At 43.1% G+C, this 16,344-nt stretch overlaps 1 protein-coding gene across 6 annotated transcripts in view; it reads right to left on the reverse strand.

Annotated features, from left to right (window-relative positions):
- Positions 1–16,344, reverse strand: part of KLHL29 (kelch like family member 29) — a 605,712-nt gene that overhangs the window by 383,831 nt on the left and 205,537 nt on the right. For 4 of the 6 annotated variants that reach the window (XM_084623312.1, XM_084623314.1, XM_084623311.1 and 1 more), the window contains 2 exons: positions 15,593–15,646; positions 10,382–10,687 (listed from right to left, as the gene is read on the reverse strand). In XM_084623312.1, the coding sequence (XP_084479438.1) occupies positions 10,382–10,642 (261 nt within the window). In that variant the 5' untranslated portion in view covers positions 10,643–10,687; positions 15,593–15,646. The remainder of the gene's footprint in view (positions 1–10,381; positions 10,688–15,592; positions 15,647–16,344) is intronic. The other 2 variants (XM_084623316.1, XM_084623313.1) reach the window with 1 other exon arrangement.

Below are 16,344 nucleotides of genomic sequence, written 5' to 3' on the forward strand. Positions count from 1 at the left end.
ATGGGAATCTACAGCCAAAATTGATAAAATCAACTCAAAGATATTCAGAGTCCACTGCACAGACTTTCTTGCAACAACATCAGAAAATACAAGTAGAGCAAACCAACCTATAGCATCAAACATGGTAAGAAGACTATGATGGACCTATTTAGGTCATGCTTTAAGGGTGTCTCTGGCATGGCCTCCACAAAAAGTGATGTACAACAGTATCCTTCACCTAACAGAGAAAAGGCTTGCACCTGGAAAACCACAAAGCACAGACAGTGCTACATTTTAAACTTTTTTTCCCCTGCAAGTCCTTGGAAGGGTAACCCATTTCCCTAGAACAAACAATTGTACTTTTTGACACACACAGTCTGAAATCTGACTTGGAATCATAGTAATTTGCCACAGGGGAAAAAAAATGGAGGCTCTGAAATCTGACTTTTTTCACCTCTGCGCTTGGTCTGTGCTGTTCCACTGTGTCCGGATCAAAGAGTCGACGGACTACCCAAGGAGAACAGTGTTCCACCAGAAATTGTGACAAAAAAGTGTCAGCTGTCAATACCAGACCCCATGAGACCCTACCGGAGCCCAGTTCAGAGAAGCTGCATTGCAAGTCCCGTACATTTTATCACGGCATATTTACTGTTTTCTAGAAAGCACACATTCCAATATTTATAATCTCTCTTAATGCAAGCTGCTTATGTTTTATAATAGTAAGAGTACATACATTTTAGTGACCGTGTAGAGCAACAAATTGTTGCATGTAATTAGTCATGTACAACATAAGGCAAAACGTGAAAAACAATTCATGTTTATTTTTCCTCTGCTTAATCGATATTTTAAATATTTACAGAAGCCAAACACCAGCTTAGGCAGTTATCATCTCAGAAACTGAAAGGACAACATTCTACAATACAAAATACAGCAATGTATATTTGAATATCTGAGTGTCTGTCTGCTGTGACCATTTGTTTGGCCAGTGTTTGACTCAGGGGAGGGCAAACTATGGCTACAGGCAGGATACAGCCCGTCAGGGCTTTCAATCTGGCCAGCGGGATTGCCAGCCCTGTGGTGCAGTGCGGCTAAGGCAGGCTCCCTGCCTGCCCTGGCCCCATGCCACTCCCAGAAGCAGCCAGCACCACGTCCCCACGGCCCCTGGGGGAGAGGTGAGCAGAGGGTTCCGTGTGCTGCTCTCACCTGCAGCCACTGCCCCCTGCAGCTCCCATTGGCTGGGAACAGGGAACCGCAGCCAATGGGAGCTTCGGGGGTGGTACCCGCAGTCAAGAGCAGTGTGTGGTGGAGCCACCTGCTCTACCCCACCCCCAAAAGCCACTACCGGACATGCTGACCACTTCTGGGAGCCGCGCAAGGCCAGGGCAGCCTGCCTTAGCCCCACTGCACATCGCTGCCACCCTGGAGCTGCTCGAGGTAAGCAACACCAGGCCAGAGGCTGCATCCGAACCCCTCCTGCACTCCAACCTCAACCCCCTGCCCTAAGCCCTCTAACCCCCTGCCTTGAGACCCTTTCCGCATCACTCCCGCACTCCAATCCCCTGCCCTAAGCCCACAACCACACCCTGCACCCTCCTTCACCCCAACCCCCTGCCCTGAGCACCCTCCTGCACACTGCACCCCCCCATACACCCAGCACTACAACCCTCTGCCCCAGCCCTACATTCATGGCCCACATACAATTTCTCCACCCAGATGTGGCCCTCGGGCCAAAAAGTTTGCCCACCCTTGGTTTGACTGAAGCTAGTTATGGGAACTGTTTGACTGTGTGTATGTCTGTTTGAAAAGTGTGAGTTGGGAGTGCTTTGTTCCAGGTGGGCCGTGAGAGGTGTACTGGAGTGTGAACCAGGCGAGGGGCAACAGCTTCCAGTGCCTATTTATCCACATGGGCACTAACGATACTGCCAAGAATGACCTTGAATGGATCACTACAATTACATGGCTCTGGGAAGAAGGTTAAAAGAGTTTTGGGCACAAGTGGTGTTCTCGTCCATCCTCCCTGTTGAAGGAAAAGGCCCAGGCAAGGACTGTCAAACTGTGGTAGTAAATGCATGGCTACACAGGTGGTGTTAGTGAGAGGAGTTTGGCTTCTCTGACAACAAGCTGATGTTCCAGGAAAGAGGATTACTGTCCTTGGATGGGATCCATCTATCAAATACTGAGAAGAGCATCATTGGACATCATTTTGGTAACCCAATAAGGAGAGCTTTAAACTAGGTCATATGGTGGGCGGGGGTGAAAAAAATCTGGCCAATGTGTATCTAGGCTCAAGTAATGAAGACAAGGGAGAAAAGGGGCTACCAACCCCTTCCAACCTCGATATGCTATGATTCATGATATATGAAGAAAATTATGACTTAATTGGCAACACAAAGACTTGGTGGGACAGACAACTCCCATGATTGGAGTACCAGCATTGAGGGATATAGCTTGTTCCAAAAGGATAGGTATGGGGGAAAAGGAGGAGGTGTTGCACTGTATGTCAGGAATGTATAAACTTGCTCCGAGGTCCAAGGGGAAGCGAGCAACAGACCTACTGAGAATCTTTGGGTGTGGATAAGAAGGGAAAAGAACAGTAGTGGCATTATGGTGGGGGTCTATTATAGACCACCAAATCAGGAAGAGGAAGTGGATAAGTCATTCTGCAAGCAGATAACAAGATTAGCTAACACACATGAGCAGCAAAACATAATATGTCCTGCAAATTCTTAGCATGCATAGGAGAGAGCTTTCTGATTCAGAAAGTTGAGGAAACAACTAGGAGGTTGTCCATTTTGGATCTGTCTTTGACCAAAGGGGATGAATTAGTTGTGAATGTGAAGATCGATGGGAGAGCGATCAGCGGTCGATTTAGCAGGTCTTCACTAGACCTGCTAAATCGACCCCTGGTGGATCGATCAGTAAGTGGAGACAAACCCAGAGAAATAATAGACAAGGTCCCATGGAAAGACCAATTAGGAAGAAAAGGAGTTGATGGGGGCTGACAGTTCTTAAAAGCTGTAATACTAGAGGCTCAACATCAAGCTTTTCTGACACAGAGGAAAGATAAGAGCCATGGGAGTCTAATGTGGCTGCACAAGGAGCTTTTTAGCTATCTAAAAACTAAAAGGAATACATACAGCAAATGAAAGGAGGAAGAGTGTCACCAAGGAAGTATACATGGGAATAGTCTGAGCGTGTAGGGACAAAATCAGGAAAGCCAAGGCAAAGAAAAAGTTACAATTAGCAAGAAATGTTGGAGACAACAAGAAGGGATTCTTCAAATATGTCAGTCAAAAAAGAAAGATCAGGGATGGTGTTGGTCTGCTGCTCAATGGAGGTGGTGAGCTGGTAACAGAAGATTATAGAGAAGGGAGAGCTGCTGAATGCCTAATTTGCTTCAGTCTTCTCACAAAAAATAACATATGACTGGATGACTAGCAAAGTTACCACAGACAATAAAGAGGAAGGGATTCAGATTGGGATGAGTAAAGAACATGTCAGAGATCACCTGACCAACTTGAATGAATTAAAATCAGTGGGGCTGGATGCTGTTCACCCAGGGTACTGAAGTAATTATCTGAAGAAATCTTGGAGCAATTGGCAACAATATTTACAAACTCATGGATGACAAGAGAGGTCGTGGAAGACTGGAGATGGGCTAATGTAGTGCTCATCTTTAAAAAGGGGGGATCCAGCCCATCTAACATTTCTGTCCAGCCCGCCAGGCTCTTTGGCTACCCCCTTGCGATCTCCAGGCCGCTAGAAGTCCCACTGCACAGCAGGGCTCTCACGCACGCTGCTGTCATGTTTCTTCGCACCCCTGGTGGCGGGGGAGGCGGCTCTGCGCACTGCCTCCACCCCCAGCACCTTCCTCACAGCTCCCATTGGTCAGAAACTGGCCAATGGGAGCTGCAGGGGCGGTGCTTGCAGGCCTGGGCAGCGCACTGAGACCCGCTGCCCTCCTTCCCTCAAGGAGTACACAGAGACTTGTCAGCAGCAGACGGCTGCAGCCACTTACAGGAGTGATGTAGGACCATGGAATGCAGCCTGCCTGAGCCCTGCTGTGCTGCCGGCCAGGAGCCACCTGTGGTAGGTGCCTCCAGGCCAGAGCCTGCACCTCGCACCCCCTCCTACACCCCAACGCCCTGCCCCAGGTGAGAACCCCCTCCTAGATCCAAACTCCCTCCCACCCCCATGTGCACCCCAATCCCCTGCCCCAGCCTGGAGCTCCCTCCTGCACCAAACTCCCTCCCAGAGCCCAAACCCCTCACCCTCTTCTGCACCCCAACCCTCTACACCACCCCAGAAGTCTCTCCTGCACCCAAACTCCCTCCCAGACCCTGCACTCCCTCCATCAATATAGTAGAAATGCGCAGCCCCTGGGGTAGGGGAACTAAATTCATGGAGTGGCCCCTCTGCGAAAATTATTGCCCACCCCTGTATTAATGGAATGATGTCGGATTGGAGGGAGGTCTCAAGTGGGGTTCCACAGGGATCTGTTCTGAGTCTGGTATTGTTTAACATGTTTATTAATGACTTGGATGTAGGTGTAGAGAGCAGAGTGATCAAGTTTGCAGATGACACAAAGCTAAGCATGGTTGCCAATACTTTGGAGGATAGAGCTAAAATTCAGAGGGATCTTGATAAATTGGAGAACTGACCTGTAGACAACAAAATGAAATCCAATAAAGACAAATGTCAGGTGCTACATTTAGGGAAGAAAACCCAATGCACAAATACAGATTGGGGGAAAATTTGCTTTGCAGCACACTGCTGAGAAGGATCTGGGAGTTGTAGTGAATCACAACCTCAACATGAGTCAGCAATGCAATGCTGTTGCAAAAAAAGGAAATGCAATTTTAGGTTGCATTAACAGAGGCACAGCATGCAAGTCATGGGAGGTGACAGTACTGCTCTACTCAGCACTGGTTAGGCCTCAGCTGGAGTACTCTGTCCAGTTTTGGTCACCAATGTATAGAAAGAATACAGAAAAACTGGAAAGGATCCAGAGGCGAGCGACAAAGATGATCAAAGGGATGGAATGCAAGCCATACGAGCAAAGGCTGAAGGAACTGGATATGTTCAGTTTGGAAAAGAGGAGATTAAGGGGGGACATGATAGTGGTCTTCAGATACTTGAAAGGCTGCCATAAAGAAGATGGAGAAAAGTTCTCTCTTGCCACAGAGGGCAGGACAGGAGGAAATGGGTCAAACTACAGCATAGCAGATTTAGATTAAAACTCAGGAAAAACTTCCTTACTGTGAGAACAGCAGGACAATGGAACAGACTGCCTCGGGAGGTTGTGGCAGCTTTTTCACTGGAGGTTTTCCAGCGAAGGCTGGATGGCCATGTGTCTTGGATTGTTTAGACACAACAAATCCTATATCTTGGCAGAGGGTTAGACAAGATCAGTGGTTCTCAACCAGGGGTATGTGTATCCTTGGGAGTACACATAGGTGTTCCAGGGGGTATATCAACTCATATAGATATTTGCCTAGTTTTACAACAAGCTACATAAAAAGCACTAGCAAAGTCAGTAAAACTAAAATTTCATACAATGACTTGTTTATGCTCACTGCTCTATGTACTATACACTGAAATTCAATAAGTGTGCTGAAACACTTTTGTATTATTATGTCTGATTTTGTAAGCAAGTAGGTTTTAAGTGCAGTGAAACTTGGGGTACGCAAGACAAATTAGACTCCTGAAAGGAGTACAGTAGTCTGGAAAGGCTGAGAGCCACTGGACTAGATGACCCCTGGAGTCCCTTCTAACCATATGATTCTGTGTTCAGTAAACAGTCGGCAGGTAACAGACTAAAGAGTGAGAAAGCTTTACCAGTTGGTGTAGGGGAACTAAATTATTTTGGATCTCAAAGGAAATAAATGTGTTAACATTTTACCTTTACAGTATTTTATCTTATTTCCTTTTACAATGCAATCTCCAGCCACAAAGATTTGTTTCTCCTTTAAAATAAGAATTTCCCCCTCTTTCCTGCTCATTTGTTTTATCTGACTTGGTTAAGCCAGTGCATGGTGAGACAGAGGGTGATTTCTCCCTCTGCATTCCCTATCCTGCTTTTCAGAGAGGTTAACAAATGTTTTACACTCTCCTTCTCCTCTCCCACATTTCCTTTGAGCCAAACCACCATAGGATCAAAACTCTGCTAGCAACAACACACAAGCCTTAAATCTTATGGGAGCATTATAAACATAGAAGGCCAGGCTCTGATTTCAGTTATTCCCCGGTAAAGACAGTTACCCTCGGTTATACTGGAGAAAATCCTATCAGAATTTGAGACTGGATTTTTTATACCCATTGTCATAGGTTTAATCTTGAAATTAACAAATCATTAAGCATGTGGGGGCTTAGGAATCAATTCATGTTCCAGGCAAAGGGTTTTTAAAATTAATGCTGAACAAAAAAATAATCAGACAGTGCCTGATACCGCACAGATCCTGTTGACGTATCAATCTTTTCAGGCATTTAAAAATAATATCCAGATGCTAAAAGTAAATGTTCTATAACCAAAAAATCTCTTGGTAATAAAATTTCAAATTACAGCCCATGACAACACTTCTAAATTGCAGCTGTGATGCAGAAGCTTTGATGGAGAAAATTGTACAAGTAACACAGAAAGTAATTTGGAAAAGCAACAGAGAATAGAGGTGCTGCTAATATGAACAGATAACATGGATGGAATATTGTGTAGTGCCTTTAATCAGATTCTAGAGTATTTCATTGCCAATATCTTAAGCAATGCTGCAGTTTTATGGGGATTTCCTTGATAGTTCCTACTAGCAAATAAACCTATGGGAGAGAAAACTGAGCCAAATAATCATACGCGATGGAACTAAGAGCGTGTCAAAATGAAGCTGCACATTGCCCTTTAGTGTTATGAGTCACCCGTTTTCTCCTGCCAAACACTTCAGTAGTTAAAGGACGCCAAATGCAGAAAGTACTCCACAATTGGCAATTCGGACCGTAGGATTCAGACTGAGCCATCCCCAGGTGAAAGCTCTGTGGCCCAGTGGCTTGCATACAGGACTGAGAGTCAGGAGACCCAAGTTGACAAAAAGGTGAGAATACCTGCTCAACGACCTTGAGCAAAATTACAATTTCTCTGTGTCTCAGTTTCTCTATCGTTATACAGGGATTATAATATTAACATACCTTAGAGGGGTATTGAGGCTTAAACAATGTTTGTAAAGTTTTTTCAGAGCCTCAGACGAAAAGGGCGAGAGTAGCCCAAAGTCCTTTTTAATTTTTTTGTTCAGTAAAAATAAAAAAAAAACCCACACACATTTTTCTTTTAAATAACTCAGACCAAACACACAATTCTTCAAGACAATAAGAGACAGGTACATGTGATTTGTGGAAAGGCATTTCACTTGCAGTTAGCAAGTTACTGGTGTGTCCTGAGAGCAATATTAAACACTGAAGATTTGCATCATATCTTTAGTACCATAGTCTGTCCACACATATCAATGTTTTGTCTGTGATGTGAAACACAAGTACTTTTGGAGCCACCTTCTAGGAACCAGGAGTTGCCATAATGAATCAGACCTGTCTAATCCAGTATTCTGTCTTGCATTCCATGAATGTCTCACCTCATCCCTTATAGTAAGAAATTGGCTTAAGCCCCAAAACATAAAGTTTTATATCCCTTCCAGTACTCTTTTTGTTAGCATTAGTTATTATAATTCTGGATATTCTTGTTATAATCTTGTCTGCTCAGACTAGATATTCTAAAGGGCCCTTCTGGACTTACCATCTATGATCAATGACATCATGTCACAGTGAGTTCCACAGTCTAATGACATGTTATGTAAAATATATTTCCTCTTATCCATTCTGAATTTGTCACCTAGGGTTTTACTTAATAAAGAATAAAAAGATGGAAATATAATTAATAGTGGTCAACAAGATTTTATGTACCACAGATCTTGCCAAACAAACCTGGTATTATTCTCTGATGAGATCACAAGTTTGGTTGATAAAAGTAACTACGTAGATGTAATATACTTAGACTTCTGTAGGGCATTTGACATAGTATCGGATGACATTCTGAATTAAAAAATACCAGTATACAATATCAATAAAGCACATGTTAACTGGATTAAGGCTGACAGATCTCAAAGAGTAGTTGTCAATGGAAAATGATAATTGAATGGAGGTGTTTTCAGTGGGGTTCTGAAGAGATCAGTACTAGGCCTGAAGCTATTCAACATTTTCATCAATGGTCTGAGCTTAAATATAAAATCACCATTGAAAGCTAAAGCCAGAAATTCAAAGTAGCATTAGACACACATTTTTAATAGTGAGGGTCATTAAAACTGGAACAAGATAAGAAGGGAGAAACAGGATTCTCCATCTCTGGACGTCTTCAAATCAAGACTGGATGCCTTTCTGCAAGATCTGCTTTAGCCAAACACAAGTTATTTGGCTCAATATTGGGCTAAGAACTTGGCATATATCTGTTTTTAAAATAAACCAAGCAACTGTGCATTCTTCTGGTTTGTGATTTTCCATTTATATGGATTTAAATTTTTATGGTTAACCATTAGCTGGATAGTCAATGGGTTGGAGGCAAACTCATCAGTTTGGGATACTACTGATCATCTGAGCTGAACCACAAGTGCAAATCTGCAGCGTGTGAGACAGAGCACATTTTTTCATTTACAAAACTTTCTCATGTAGTTTGTTGGAAGTTTCCTAGGCAACATCCCCTTAAATCAACTATTCAGATTCCTCACCCACTTCTGTTCCCAAGTTTTTCCCCCCTCAATCCATGTGCTTTTAGTTGTCAGGCTTGCTCAGGTAATCCTCAGCAACAGAGGAGAGAGTGCGGACACTGGGACTTTTTATACATGAATTTGATGGGAGACCACACAGGCAATTAGCAGCTTTCCAGGTAAAGTTCATCCTATATCACCTACATACTGTCTTGTTTGTTTGCATTGATCTAGTGATGTCAAAACCATTCTTACCAATAAAACTCATCTAGAAAATTGCCTAATAAGATAATTTAGAAAATGTTTCACATTTAACATATCACAAAACACTTAAAATGCTGATCATTCCCTCCCACCCCCGAGGAGCAAACACTTTACTATCATAGCTCAGCCTCAGTGGGCTGTTAAACATCAGCAGCTGGACTTTTAGCAGTACAGAGGTCATGATAAATGAAACCACTGTGCTGGCTTCAAAACTTGCTTAATAATCTTCTCCAGACAAAGCGTTCAAAATGCATCTATTGTGGAGGACATCTGGGGAAATCTCATATTCATTTTCATTGGGAACTTACTGCCTGTTGTCAAATAAAAATAAATGAAAAACACTATAGACCATTTTAAAAAACATTCACACTGTAAACTTTTGTCCACTGTTTCCTTCTGCAGCATTGACTTTGTTTTTCTACTGTGTGAAAAAAATCAATATAGTATGGTATTGCAGTAAATTTCAGCTTGTTCTTGGCTTACTTTAAATAACTTCATTGTCTTCTTTTCCCCTGTCTGCGTCTGTTGTATTTGGCTCTTGCATTTATTAACATGAAACCAAGTTGAAAGAAAAATTTAAATATCATAAAAAGAAAAGCAGCAGGGCATCTGGCTTGCTCGGCTAAAGCCATGGATATCTTTACAATTTGCTAGGGTTTTCCACCACCCTCCACCCCACAACTTCAGCTTTCCTAGTCATTTTTGTATGCAGGAAGGCAACAAAAACTTTTCACTGATATAAACATTTTTGCTTTGTAGACTTAAGAGGAGCTACAAGTTAAAAGAAAGCCAAAAAACACTACTAGTCAGTAGAATAAAATCAATAAAAAACCACTAGTGATTTTATTTCTTTACCGTTTAACATTTTCTTCCTTCTTAAAATGTATTTATGTATAAACCAGACAGCCTTGTCTCAACTGTGGGTTCCCACTATTCCCATTATTATGTTACAGATGGCAATGTGGAAAGGCACTCTGGACGACTTACAGGAAAGGGCCAAGCAACAGAAACAAAAAGCTCCTATGCACTTTGCTCATTTTCTGCTCTTTGTGACATAAAAATAGATCCGCGTAGGAAAACTACAGCTCCACCTGGAACACTCCTCGGGTAGTTAGACAAACAAAGTGGATAATTTCTAACAACAAAACTGAGAACTAAGGGCTTTCTGTGATAAAGGGAACTGGTTGCTCTCTCTGTTCAGTGATGGAATGAGGTGGGAGATCCACCAGCCCATGAAGGTCATCTTACTACACAAACAGCATATGTAATGGCCAACAGAAGAAAAAAGGCAAAGGGCCATTGGACTTCTTATTCCCATGGCACATCATAAACGAAGGGGACAAGTGTCACCCCATCTGTAGTTCCCTCTAACTCGTCATTACTGAAAACAAGTAAATTCTTACTTTGGTAGTTGAAGCTGCAGATGAGTTGGCCACAAGGCTTGTTATCACGTCGCTGTTCACTGTGGTGCAAGCAGCTGTGGCTGGAGTAGGCAGTCGAGAGGGAACAATTGGCAAAGGCAACAGCCCAGGTCTGTTGTTGCAGTTGCTGCTCGCTGTACTGTTACAGTTACTATTGTTCACATGATTCCCATTGGAGCTCCATTCTCGGCGATCCCACCCAGTGCGATAATCTCTTTCAAATCGGCTGTGGTGCCGTGACATCTCGATCGACTATGGCTTCTTCTCAAAGGGAACTCGAGAGCTCACCTGAAATGTTAAAAGCAAAGAGGTGTTATAAAGTAAGCCCAAAGCAAAACTCCCACTCAATCATTTGGGCCAGTCCCGCCAGTCGTCACCATGCCTATTTTGCAGTACAGGTGAAATTGTGCCAATCAAACATCAGGAGAGGGGATTATGTTTGTAGCAATCTTCATTAAAAATTGAAATGAGAGAGGTAGGATACTGACTGAACATGTGGTGGAGAGAATAGTCACTCAGTTTCCAGGGAATTCCACATGTCCAAACTTTCTAGCAGGATCTCAAGAGACAATACACAAAGAATGAAACACCAAGTTAGAAGCAATTAATCATTCAACCTCCCTGACAGCTTCCTAAAAATGTCCTTTTGAAAATTAAACCTTTCATGGATCTTGCACCAAAGAAATGTCCACCCCACCAATCCCAATGAGGGGAAGATGAAAAGAAATTTGTCATTGCTCCTGCTGCTCTCATTTATTTTAACACACACAGACTCATAGATCCATTTATAGAGTTTAAGTCCAGAAATGACCATTAGATCGTCCAGTCTGACTTTCTGTGTATCATAGCCCATTAAATTTCACCCAATTACCCTTTTATTGAGCCCAGTAACTTGTGTTTGACAAAAACAGATCTTCCAGATTTGACTGAAAGACATCAAGATGGAGAATCCACCACCTCCCTTGGTGGTTTGTTTCAGTGGTTAATCATCCTCATGGTAGAAATTTGAGCCTTATTTCCAATTTGAGTTTGTCTAGCTACAGCTTCTAGCCATTGGTTCTTGTTACAGTAGAACCTCAGAGTTACAAACACCAGCGTTATGAACTAAGTGCAGGGGTGGATTTCCAATTAGGCACAGTAGGTACGCTGGCATGGGGCGCTGGCATTCTAGGAGTGCCTTACCTCTCTAAAAACAGGTGGAACACAAAGATCAGCTGTAGTCTGGGGGGGGGGGGGCACTTAAGATGCTGTGCCTAGGGGTGCGGAAGATTTAAATCTGGTCCTGACTGACTGGTCAACCACACACCTCATTTGGAACCGGGAGTATGCAATCAGGCAGCAGAGAGAGACATACACACACACAAAAGTAAATAGAGTACAGTACAGTTCTGTGTTAAATGTAACCTACTAAAATAATAAAAGGAAAGTTTACAAAAAAGATTTGACAAAGTAAGGAAACTGTTTCTGTGCTTGTTTCATTTAAATTAAGATGACTAAAAGAAGCATTTTTCTTCTGCACAGTAAAGTTTCAAAGCTGTATTAAGTCAATGTTCAGTTGTAAATTTTGAAAGATCAACCATAATGTTTTGTTCAGAGTTATGAACATTTCACAATTACGAACAACCTCCATTTCCGAAGTGTTCGTAACTCTGAGGTTCTACTTCATGTCTCTCTCTGCTAGATGAAAGAGTCCTTTAGTACCCACTATTTTCTCCTCATGAAGATACTTATATATTGTAATTAAATCACCTTTGAACCTTCTTTTTGATAAATTAAACAGATTAAGCTCTTTAAGTCTCTTACTCTAAGGTATTTTCTCCAGGTCTTGAATAATTTTTGTGGCTCTTTTCTTCACCCTCTCCAATTTTTCAACATCTTTTTAAAAATATGAACACCAAAACTGAACGTAGTATTACAGTATCAGTCTCACCAAAGCCATGTAGCGAGATAAAATCACCTCCTTAGTCCTAATCACTACTACTTTTCTTATACATCCAAGGGTTGCATTAGTCCTTTTTTGCTAGAGCATTGCATTGGAAGCTCACAGTGAATTGTTTGTCCCCTCTGACCGCCCACTATGATTCCTTTTCAGTCCCTGCTTTCCATGATACAGTCCCCCATGTTGTAGGTGTGGCCTGCATTCCTTTTTTCTAGGTGTATAACTTTGCATTTGGCTGTATAATCTTTGAATGGACCCAGTTTACCAAGTAATCAAGATCACTCTGTATGACTGTCCTGTCCTCATCATCATTTACTACTCTGCCAATCTTTGTGTCATCTGCAAATTACACTAGCAGCGGGCAAGTCATCTCAGCACAGAACAGGGAAACAGAAACTCCTGAGTTCTAATCCCAGCTCTGACAATTTCACACTACATGGTGTGATGGAGTGTACCAACCCCGCACTGGCCCAGCAAGGGTTAGCCACGCACTTTGGGCCCAGGAGGCAATGCTCCCATGCACTTGCTGGGCATGCTCTGGTTGGAAGCAGTATATAAAAGGAGGAGGCTTAGCTCAGTCTGGGCTGACTAGGGAGAAGAGTGGATGCACGCTGCAGGCTCCTGCCAGGGAGCCACTAGAGGGCCAGCCTGCAGAGGCTGAAGGCGCTGAACCCCAGACAACTGCAGAGGATGAGGGAGGCGGAAGGCCGCTACCCCAGAGGAGGATCCAGAAGCAAAGGTAGGAAGTTTGTCGAGAGGGGAACCTGAACCTGAAGCCAGAAGTGCTGGTTCCATATGGCCCTGGGTTGGGACCCAGTGGAGTAGGATGGGCCGAGGTCCCTCTACTTCTTTCCACACCTATCACTAGGCCCCACTGCCCAGAAGACTATGGCAGCTACATAGACTCTGGCCACAAGGCCTTGCTGTCCTGAGGACAGGGGCAGCCTCATAGACTTTGGCCAGGAGGCGTCGCTGCCTTGAGAGCAAGGGCATTTTCATGGACTCTGGCCATTAGGCCTCACTGCGCTGAGAGCAAGGGTAGCTCTGTAGACTCTGGTTATTAGGCCTCACTGCCCTGAGGATAAGGACAGCCCCCTGATCCCTGACCGCTAGGCCTCTCTACCTTGACCACAAGGAGTTACATTCACAAAAAGGGGGCATTCTCCCTCCTTTTTCTCCCCCAATGGGCTGAAATCCCGCTACACACGGCCTCGAGCAAGTCATTTAACCCTCTCTGCCTTAAAATAGTAACATTCTCCAGGTAACACTGTGACATTTGTACAGCATTAGGAAGTGAAGAATGTTATATATAAATGCTAAATACAGTTTCTCACATGAATAAATCATGAACGTTTGGTTCATTACAGAAACTCATCTATTTTACTTGCATCACACAATCCAATTTATTAGGAGATCAGTGAAACTCATTTTATATTTAAGAATGCATAAAACAAAAATGGACAAGAAAAATATCCCAACGTATGATAGCTGAAGAGATATTACTTCTTGGTATTTTTCTGCTGGATAAGGTCAGTGTTGCACTATGTGTGGTTTTACTTATCATCATGAGCAACCACAGACTGAGCAGAATTTCTGAGCACTGACACAAGCTGTCCTGTGGCTCCTATTAGCTTGTCCACCACAAATGTCTTAGCACTGTTGAGTGAGACTACTTTATCTTAAGTGTAAGGTGGAAAAAAACGTATCCAGAAAGTTCAAACCTAAGCCACTAATAGCCTGTCCTCAAGAGATATAATTCAGACATACTGTAAGACAGGAGAAAGTGAACAACTTTAGTAATAAGACACGTGGTAATACAACAGAATGGCAAGTAAAGCTGGTGCATTAGAGATGAACGTGGCCCATCAGAGACATACCATTTACTGTTAAAGACTGTTCTCCTATTGTACTAGAGGGGATTTATATCACCTTCCTTATAACAAAAGATTGGGACTATTTCTCAAGAACATAAGCAAGGAAAATTCTGCCATCTGCAGCGGTTTGTCCTTCTACTCTCTGTAGTAAAATTAAAGGAGTACTTGTGGCACCTTAGAGACTAACCAATTTATTTGAGCATAAGCTCACGAAAGCTTATGCTCAAATAAATTGGTTAGTCTCTAAGGTGCCACAAGTACTCCTTTTCTTTTTGCGAACACAGACTAACACGGCTGTTACTCTGAAACCTGTAGTAAAATTGTGCGTAGAGGCCCATATATCAGCTTTTGTAGTTGTTGTTTAGGAACCTGTTGCACCTCTTCATCCAAGAGGTGGCATTGCTTCTCTTGGGAAGGGCTGCAGGGCAAGGTTTGTCTTGAGCAGCCTATACTTCAGTAATACCCATTCAAGTACATTAGGATAGTTCTTTCGGGGGGCTCTGAGTAAACTCATGATACTCGTGTCCTGTTCAAACAGAATTTCATGGCCCCTCTGACATGCAGGTTATGAGGATGCCTCTCAACCTTTCTGAAATGACATGGAAGTGACATACCAACTTCTGATTATGGCAAAAATTAAAGGCACACTATGCATCAACAAGGATACAGTAAACAGAACATCTTTGTCTAAATAAAAAACTTTTTAAAACATAGTGGGGGGAGATTTTCTATGAGCAATGACTGCCATCTCACAGAAAACTAGTACCAGAAATGTAGCTTTAAGGCTTAAACAATTTAAGACTTTTATAGCAGCTCTTACACCATGGTCTAAAAATACTTTACACACTGTAATCAAAAGGGGCTCTATCAACTCAAATTTACAATTTTAAAATGTACTTATCAAGCTGTGGAGAGTGGCTCACTACTGTGAGTGTCAACCTCCGGGCAGACTGTCAAGGAACTGGGCACAAACCCCAAACTGGTTGTATGTTATACAATTAGATTTCACCAATCAAGTAACAAGGGTAAACTCCTCAAGCACTATAACAGCCTTACGATGGAGTCACAGACAGTCCCCTTGGACACGCCAGTCTATCTAGCCACCCAGGCAAGCTTGCCTTTGTAATAGATGGTCCCTTACATAAAAATCACACCAATATTCAGAGACTAACAAATTTATTTGAGCATAAGCTTTCATGAGCTACAGCTCACTTCATCGGATGCATCGGAAGTGAGCTGTCGCTCACGAAAGCTTATGCTCAAATAAATGTGTTAGTCTCTAAGGTGCCACAAGTCCTCCTTTTCTTTTTGCGAATACAGACTAACACGGCTGCTACTCTGAAACAATATTCAGATTACTCCAAGACCCAAACAACTTACCCCAGGTCAAGTGCTTCCTAGATCTCTCTCCAAAGACAATGCTTGTAGCCAATCCTATAATAAACAAATGAAAGGACCATTAACTAAGGGCTAGCCTACCCTAGAATCCCTACAGCAGCGCAGCTGTGTACCGATGCGGCCGTGCTGCTGCAGCGTTGCTGGTGCAGACGCTCTGTGCTGACAGGAGAGAGCTCTCCCACCACCTCTGTGAGAGGCAGCAGATGGATCACCTGCCGACATAGCACTGTCCACAGCAGCACTTCGGTTAGTGTAACTTATGTCATTTGGGGGTGGGGGGAGGCTTTTTCACACACCCCAAGTGATATAAGTTATACTGACATAAGTGCTAGTGTGTACAAGCCCTAAGAAAAAGGACTGAGAGTTATCTACAAGGCTAAAGGAAGGAAACATACACACAAATGAGTTACAATCTTAAGTTCCAAAAGGTGATAGTAGCTGTTATACATACAAGCTCCGTATTTTCGTTTTGGGCTAACCCAAGCCAAGCAGCTTGGTGATCCCTTGCTTATGCTTAGAAATATTGCCCCCTCCAAATTCCAAGCAGCATAGTGATAACAATTTCTCCTTAACAGGAATTTTTGTTCCCTTCCCCCAGCATTCCTTTTGGGCCCCCCACTACAGAAAGGACATGGACAAATTGGAGAGAGTCCAGTGGAGGGCAACGAAAATGATCAGAGGGCTGAGGCACATGACTTACAAGGAGAGGCTGAGGGAACTGGGCTTGTTTAGAC

Source organism: Lepidochelys olivacea (genome assembly GCF_965140295.1).
Source record: "Lepidochelys olivacea isolate rLepOli2 genome assembly, chromosome: 3".
In the NCBI taxonomy this organism is placed as follows: Eukaryota; Metazoa; Chordata; order Testudines; family Cheloniidae; genus Lepidochelys; species Lepidochelys olivacea.